The sequence below is a fragment of the Gossypium arboreum genome, chromosome 5 (genome assembly GCF_025698485.1).
Source record: "Gossypium arboreum isolate Shixiya-1 chromosome 5, ASM2569848v2, whole genome shotgun sequence".
Taxonomy (NCBI): domain Eukaryota; kingdom Viridiplantae; phylum Streptophyta; class Magnoliopsida; order Malvales; family Malvaceae; genus Gossypium; species Gossypium arboreum.
In genome coordinates, this window is record NC_069074.1 from 15251582 (window position 1) to 15259991 (window position 8410).

The window sequence follows — 8410 nt, forward strand, 5'->3', positions numbered from 1 at the left end:
GTAATGATTTATAGTGGTAAAAATATCAAAATACTAATTTTCTTAGAAAAATACGAGGTCAACTGTTTCTTTGATATTTTTTTAATAGAAACTGAATAAACCTGTCAGTCAGAAAATCCACAATCAAATAGACCCCACCATTATTTTAACTTGGGTTTTGTGTACGTGTTGATATAAGATTGGTTATACTGAATCTGTGATGTTGTATAATCCTATGTGGGTCCGCAATCGAAGAGAACTAAACACTCAGCTCAGCTGAGCTCAACCCATGAGTAAAAAGAACGGCAATTAGTAACCAACCAACTGTTAGAGTGAGTGATTCATGTCTAAATAGCAAGTAATGAAAATAAACCGGAATATCTTGGGAACAAAAGCCAAACCCTACCCGTATTCATCTCTCATCATTGTAAAAAACAGTCCAACACAATAACGGAGAAGTGAGAACCTGAGACTGGATTTTATTTTATTTCCCGAAAGAATAGGAATTTGTATATCGAAACCAGGCGGTGCGACGAGCAGAGCCGTTGCGCGGAGGCTTCCGCAACCGGTTGCGCTACTTCACACCGCCACTGCCGCCAACGTCTGCGACAAGTCATCGCCTACCAACATGAAAGGCCTCTTCAAATCAAAGCCGCGAACTCCCGTTGACATCGTCCGGCAAACGCGTGATCTCCTCATCTATGCTGATCGCTCCCCCGATAGTCGTGAATCCAAGCGCGAAGAGAAGGTTCTCTTCATCGAACACCTTTATTTTTTCAGCACATTAATTATTGCGATTTTTTTTTCTTTGTTGATCTGGAGTTCCCCCGCCCTCCGGTTATATTTGGAATCTAAATATTTTCGAGTTTTGGCCCCGATGAGAATTCAATTGACGGGAGCTAGGGATTTTAGTTACTGCGGAATCAAATGTTTATTAATTTCTTTTATGTGGTTGATGTTTGGTGTGGATATTTAGAGCTTGAGCAGTTGTTTGATTAACTGAAAGTAGCATAGCTTCAGCGTCTAATCCTTACGTTTGATCGTATTTTTTATTCAGATGGCAGAATTATGTAAAAACATAAGGGAATTGAAGTCTATTCTTTATGGAAATAGTGAATCTGAGCCAGTTTCTGAAGCTTGTGCACAACTAACTCAGGAGTTCTTTAGAGAGAACACACTGCGGCTTTTGATCACTTGTCTTCCTAAATTGAATTTAGAGGTAACACCAATTAACTGTTAGTTTATCCTAATTGTTACTTCTATGATAAATTGACAAAGTATCTCTTCCTTTAAAGGCGAGGAAAGATGCAACTCAAGTTGTTGCAAATTTGCAAAGGCAGCAAGTGCATTCACGGTTGATTGCTTCTGATTACTTGGAGGCGAACTTAGATCTAATGGATATTTTAATAGCAGGGTAAGTGGCACTCAACATTGGTTTGCAGAAGTTATGATTACTATTTTCACCATCATCTGATTCTTAGATGTTGTTATTCAGTTATGAGAACACAGACATGGCTTTACATTATGGTGCAATGTTGAGAGAATGCATACGGCATCAGACTGTTGCAAGGTGAGCATAGCCAACAAAGTTAATTCATTTTTTCATAATTTGGATTTGGTTCTCATCCTTTTAGTTGATATAATTGGACAACCCAAGCCATTCCTTTTGGTGTTGCACTTCAGAGGCAATCTGGCCTATTATTTACCTGTGGATTATTTCCTTTTTATAACAAAACTTTTCATTTGATTTATTATTGTCTGTATGTGTGATGTTTCATTTGATCTACAGGTATGTTTTAGAATCAGAGCACATGAAGAAGTTTTATGACTATATACAACTTCCAAATTTTGACATTGCTGCTGATGCTGCTGCAACTTTTAAGGTTGAGTACTGCTGATTAAACTATGTTAAGATGATCACCTTTTTTTTTTGTCAGTCTGACTGCTTCACTTCCAATCTGCATTCGTCCTTGGAATCTAGTTTCAGAACAACTAGTTTGCTGTAACTTTTAAAGTAGGGACTTGTTTTGCTTTTCAATTTTACCATGTTCCCCTAAAATGTAGGTCGCTTTATGTTGAGTCATTCTCTGCTTCTTTCATTGAGGGTTTTGAGTTATGTGGCTACTGCTATTCTCATGTAATATCTCATTTTCTTACAGGAGCTTCTGACAAGGCATAAATCCACTGTAGCTGAATTTCTTTCCAAGAACTATGAATGGGTGAGTGTTACTCCTTCATTCTTGTCATCCTATAAGTTCTGAAGTTTTTATGTTGAATACTTGTCATGGTACTTGAATAATTAGTTTTCCTCAAAACTATCAGTATCATTTTTTCTCTCTCCGATACTGTCAGCCCATAATTTTTTCCAAATAATTGAATTTGCTCTGTCATATATGATTAGATATTTTTATCACATTATTGAAAATTGTAGTGACGCTACGATAGCTATATCAATAGTCCCTGAATTTCTTCTTCATGCCCCTTTTTATGTTGAAAGTTTTCATTGATTACAGTTCAATAAACACCTTGTTTTTTGTTTCAGTTTTTTGCAGAATATAACTCAAAGTTGCTGGAATCTACCAACTACATTACGAGAAGACAAGCTATTAAGGTATGACACTTCAGAAAAAAACAGTGAGCGTTCTAGTGGTTTTTTTTTTAATCAAAACAAATGTGCTTTTAAACATGCTTTATTCTCTGAAATTGATTGTTTCCTTGAGATGATTAAAGAGGTTATATAGATGGTCTAAGGTCTCAAGAGATGCCAATGACCTGACAGATAAACTGGCGAATGGGGTCTACAGAGCTCAAGATTTCATTGCATGGTGTTAGGATGTTTCTGTATTCTGTAGGATGCCAAGGTTTATGTTCAGTTCGTTTTATCTATTTTGTACTGTTTTAAACCATATGTTCTTAGGTTGATTTATTAATGATATTCTGACTTAGCAAAAGAAAAAAAAGGAGTTTTTGAGAAGTATGAGGAGTACAAAAAATGTGTTATCCTTCTAGAATCTGAAACATCAATAGTTTGTTAAGAGAAGGATTACTAGAAGTGCTGCTTAAGATTTGATCACAACTCAATTCAATTGAAGTTCCTTCGTTACATTGTCAAAATCATAGTAGTATGATGGCCAGTGTATCTCTAAAGATTTCGAAATCTGATGTGGCAGTGTTAATTCCTGTTTTATAATTTGTTGCTTAGGAGACCTTTATATCTTGCTTATTGTTTACTCTGTTCTCGTCTTATGTTACAGTTGTTGGGGGATATTTTGTTGGACCGCTCAAATTCAGCTGTCATGGCTAGATACGTGAGCTCAAGGGATAATTTAAGGATTCTTATGAATCTTCTAAGGGTATGATACTTACCCGGATTTCTTGATTTCATGTTTGATTATCCAGATGTTATTTTCTTGGTTTATTTTATTCTAACAATATAGTATATTCAACTTGGCTGTTGTACACATTTGACATGAAGGTTAAGTTGTCATTGACTATTGTCACAATGATAGGCGTAAGTTTGCCAATATTGTTCTTTATTTAGTTTTTGGTTGTAAAATTTAAGTGTTATACTGGCTTATTGCTATTATCAGCACAGTAGCTGCAACCACTGAGATTTTCCTTGTTCAAGACTTCAAGTATTAAAACGCAGTTGTAATGTCTTTAAGTCTGATGTTATTATATGGAATAATAATAATAATAATAAACTAGTCTTTAAGTTTGATGTTATTAAATCGAACAAAATTCAAACACTAAACAGTGAATTCCTTTTCCGCAGGAATCAAGCAAGAGCATCCAATTAGAAGCTTTCCATGTTTTCAAGGTGTGGTGTTAAATTTCTTTTCCACTTGATCTTAGATAGTAGTTTGAAATATTAAATGGCTCACTATTTCCCTTGGTTATTTATATGTGTGGGTATGTTTCTACAGTTGTTTGCTGCGAATCAAAATAAGCCTCCAGATATCGTTAGCATACTGGTTGCAAATAAAAGCAAGCTTTTACGTTTGTTTGCTGATTTCAAGACTGATAAAGGTACAAAATGGTAACAAAACCTTTTTGCTTGAAAGTTTTATGGTTGCCACTTTATTTATCGTTTCTTATTGGATGACTTGCAGCTGATGAACAGTTTGAGGCGGATAAGGCTCAAATTGTGAAAGGAATAGCTGCCCTTTAGCTTTAAGACTGGCCAGGGCATAGTGATCTCTAATGTACTGTAGTCTTTCTATTTTTGGTTTTAATGCTATTAAAACAAGTTGACTGTGATTCACATAGTGATTTTTAGTAGGACGCATGTGCAATATTATATTATATATTATATATATGTAAAAGAGGTTCTTATTGTTAATCTTAGTTTATCATTATCTGTAATTAGCACTGGTTTGCATGGATAACTGCATAAGCGTTTTGTTTGCGGATGCAAAAAGACGAATGGGCTGGGCTGGTTTCTTGGGTTGGGAGAATAAGGCAGGCAGTGAGAAGAAAGAGGTTGTGGGAAGCTTCGCAGGGAGGACCATTTCTAGAGGTGGGTGGAGCAGATTAATATTTAAATGAATTTGGGCCTCGTACATTCACAAAGTCATGTGATCACGAGATGTGAAACTTTTGGAATCATCATCGAATTCAAGCGAGGAGCTTTTGGCAGCACATTGGCATATTCCATGGATATTCTTATGACAAGGACATGACTGGTCTGGACTAGAATAACCTCCATTATTCGAAGTTGCCTCTCCACTTGCTTTCGCTGGTGTTAACACTAAATGCACATTTTAGGTATATTCTTCAAAGCAAAGTGAGAAGAATCCCTCGTCTGCTTTTTCTTAACCACCCATCCCGTCTAACATAAGAGCACTATCTATCATATCTAATCTGAATTAATCTTTTTAGTCCTAACAAACAATTATAATAGGATCCATTTTCCTGAGTAATAATATCCCTAACTGGTACTGAATTAATATATGCCATAATTAATATGTGAATTAGTTTGTCCTAAAATCATATATAATAATGGAAAAAAAAAAAAAAAACCTCACCACCGAACATCATTGTTGAATCTCACCTGCAAAATGCAAATTGCTGTGTGTGATTTAAAACATGGATGGTATAATAAACTTAAAGTCCTAAAGCGGAAGGAGATAAAATTTTAGAGAAGAGAATCCAAGGCCATTTTGTTTCTCCAGTAAAATTTTTGTGTTATATAAACTTAAAACTCATGGTCTCTTTTTGCTTGTCGCTTGCTACATGAAAAGCTCTCAATAAAATCATCCATCAATTTTCCTAACACGTTCTCGTGCCAAACGATTAAGCATGGCTGACAATGGTAGGACCCCCATTATTAAGCATTATTATGCTTTTGATTTCCTTTGGTTTCCCTGGTTCACTTTTTCTGTCGGATTTTGGTTTCTTGTTTTAGTTACTTGTTTTTCCTTTTTTTGGGAAAATTATTTGAATTGCAGTTTCTGTTGAAGAGTTCTTGGCCACTGCAGTCGACGCAGCAAAGAAAGCCGGCGAGGTTCATTCAAAATTCCATTTCTTTTTCTTTTTTACTTTCTTATTTTCTTGTATTGCTATTTTACTTCATTGATCTGTTCAATCTAAATTTCTTACCTTTTTCTTGGTCTTTAATGATTTTGTAGATAATCCGTAAAGGGTTTTATCAGACCAAGCATGTGGAGCATAAAGGCCAGGTCGTTATATATTTCCATCTCAAATCTTTGATTAAACCATATTTTTATTTTCATTTTCATTTTATGTTCCCCTATTTCTGGTTAGTTGCCATGAAATCCATGTTCGATGAAAAATGCATTATAATGATTAATGCTAAAGGATTACTGAGGCTCAACCATTCATTGGTTGGTACCAGAGTTTTATTAAACTAATCTTCCTATAGGTTGTTTTTAAGTACATTTCAAATTGGTTCCTCTGTTAACTAATCAAATCTTTTAGGTCTTGCCAAAAGTAGACACCGCTACTTTCCTATTTAGAATTGGAAATGACTACTTAAAAGTTCTCTTTTTACCTAAATTCAGGTCGATTTGGTCACTGAGACCGATAAGGCATGTGAGGATCTTGTGTTTAACCATCTTAAGCAGCATTACCCTTCTCACAAGGTTTGCACTTTTTCACAATTCTCTTACCATTTATCTATCAAGATTAAAAGTAAATTTGAGCTTAAGAGATAATCTGGTTTTTCTCAGTAATCATCTTTTCTGATTTTCCATAGTTGATATTTGTTGTAGTTTATCGGGGAAGAAACTACCGCGGCTTACGGTACATCAGAGCTTACCGATGAGCCTACCTGGATAGTTGATCCTCTTGATGGAACAACTAATTTTGTCCACGGGTAACAGCTTTTCCTTGAATCGTGTCTTGTTTCATTTATAAAGTCATTTTCATGTTTCTATTGTTGCAACCCTGCAGGTTTCCCTTTGTCTGTGTCTCCATTAGTCTTACCCTTGGAAAGGTTCCTACAGTTGGTGTTGTTTACAATCCAATAATGGATGAGGTTAGATTTTTCTCTTCACGTCATTGAAGTTTGCTGGAATAAGGCTCTGTTTGGAACGAAGGATGGAAAGAAGTGAGGATGGAAAATTTGTTAATCTAATGGTTAAGCTACAAAGTAGGAATGTGGTTATGAATCTTAACCATTTTATGAACAAATTTACCTTCCTTCGTGCCAAGCAAAGTCTTGTATCTTCTGTTAAGTGCTAAATAAACATTTCTGGCTTCATGATATGCAGCTCTTTACCGGTATACTTGGGAAAGGTGCTTTTCTCAATGGATCTCCTATTAGAGGTGAATCCGGTGATCTTGATGTATGGGTCTCAAATTTCATTTCAATTTTCAAGTGAATGTCTAAAAGCTGAGGCCTTGTTTCCTGAAAATTTGCAGTGTCATCTCAAACAGAACTTGTGAAGTCTCTCCTTGCAACAGAGGTGTGAACATTCTTCTGTGTCGAAATTCCGAGCTTAGTCCTTTTTATTTGTTGGTTGAAACTGAACATGAAATTTCTGCCTCAAAATTCCAATCCCATTTTACAGTATTATCTCATTATTACTAGGAGATTGTTATTGAATAGTGTTAGGCTAACTGACACAATAAAGTTGTCCTTCTTGGCAAGCATGTAAAAGTTTGATCCAATTTTGTTCAATTGAGCAGGCTGGAACAAAACGAGACACACCAACTGTGGATGCTACTACAAATAGAATCCATAACTTACTTTTCAAGGTATACCAAAGCTGTGCCCAGATTCTTTTTTTTTTATTTTTTATTTTTTTTGTTACCATGTGTTGAAATCCATAATCACTTCCTCTGATTAACAGGTGAGATCAGTCCGGATGAGCGGTTCATGTGCATTGAATCTTTGTGGAATTGCATGCGGAAGGCTTGACCTGTTTTATGAACTTGGATACGGTGGTCCATGGTATGCTTTTGATCATTTCGATATTTTACGGAGTTACAATATTCACTACACGATTGACACAGTGTGCCTCTATGATCAGGGATGTCGCAGCTGGTGTTTTAATCGTTAAAGAAGCTGGTTGCCTCGTGTATGATCCGTAAGTAGCTAACATGGTTGACGATGCACTTTCAATTTTCTTCTGAATCTAATGGCTGCACTATAAGTTGAAGCCTTTAAAGCTTTGTTTCATCTAATGATGGTTGTGTTGTTGTGTCCATCAGGTTTGGCAAAGATTTCGACATCACAGTTCCACAGGTCGCCGCTTCGAATCCGTTCTTGAAAGATGCCTTCCTTGAGGCTTTGCAGCATTGATAATCTCCTCAGAGTCCTGAAATTGCCTCTACTTGATATGATATATCTTAGCTTATTTTTGTTATTGTTGTAATTGGTCAAAGATTCCTTTCAGGGATAAATGTGGGTTTAGAAAACATTAATGATTCTTGGAATAGGCATGGTCCTCCCTGACCGGTGGCAGACAGATTATTTTGTAGAATCCAGTTGATATTAAATCTCACAAGGTTGGCAGATACAATGAAGAAAAATAAAAACATTTTGGGGAAGCTACCAGCCCAATTTAATGAAAAACCCTTTAGACCACCTTCAGCTTGATGTAGACCAGGTGGCCTGGTGGGCATCCTCCAGAATTGTTGGTCCCTCACTGCCAGTTCAATAAGGATTAAGATTTCAGAAGAATACCCAAATAAATATATATTAAAACGAAATTATTATTTTTTATTAGCTGGCATTTATCTTATTAAATGATAATAGACGAGAGTGTGAAAATGTTTTTTTCACCGCACATTGGGCCATTAGCAAATCAAAGTCTGGATGGATGTCCATAGTTTAGATGTGGCCCTTTCTCAAAGGTCTTGGTCTACTACCCTTCATATAATTTATTATTAGTACCATCCCCTTATTTATTCTCATAATTTTGTCCTTGTCGGGGTTGAGTTGGACAATTGCTATTTTCAAATT

General features: G+C 35.9%; 2 protein-coding genes across 3 annotated transcripts; both read left to right on the forward strand.

The window, feature by feature from the left end:
* The first annotated feature begins 241 nt into the window (after window positions 1-241).
* Window positions 242-4321, forward strand: LOC108453650 (putative MO25-like protein At5g47540). Of its 2 annotated transcripts, none has more exons than XR_001866609.2 (11): window positions 242-727; window positions 1037-1198; window positions 1275-1393; window positions 1475-1549; window positions 1769-1862; window positions 2139-2198; window positions 2522-2590; window positions 2759-2840; window positions 3234-3332; window positions 3755-3799; window positions 3906-4000. XR_001866609.2 is itself a non-coding variant. In XM_017751884.2 (11 exons), the coding sequence occupies exons 1-11, from the start codon at window positions 608-610 to the stop codon at window positions 4148-4150; spliced, it is 1005 nt and encodes a 334-aa protein (XP_017607373.1). In that variant the 5' UTR covers window positions 244-607; the 3' UTR covers window positions 4151-4321. The 2 variants fall into 2 exon arrangements, 1 of the variants encoding a protein (XP_017607373.1); XM_017751884.2 differs by lacking the exon at window positions 2759-2840 and adding an exon at window positions 4092-4321 and having other exon boundaries at window positions 244-727; window positions 3906-4008.
* A 375-nt stretch (window positions 4322-4696) lies between these two features.
* LOC108453651 (inositol-phosphate phosphatase-like) lies at window positions 4697-8020 on the forward strand. The gene is made up of 12 exons (XM_017751885.2): window positions 4697-5293; window positions 5430-5485; window positions 5610-5660; window positions 6003-6083; window positions 6213-6316; window positions 6394-6478; window positions 6714-6768; window positions 6865-6908; window positions 7132-7200; window positions 7296-7396; window positions 7476-7532; window positions 7657-8020. The coding sequence occupies exons 1-12, from the start codon at window positions 5281-5283 to the stop codon at window positions 7745-7747; spliced, it is 807 nt and encodes a 268-aa protein (XP_017607374.1). The 5' UTR covers window positions 4697-5280; the 3' UTR covers window positions 7748-8020.
* The last annotated feature ends 390 nt before the right edge of the window (window positions 8021-8410 follow it).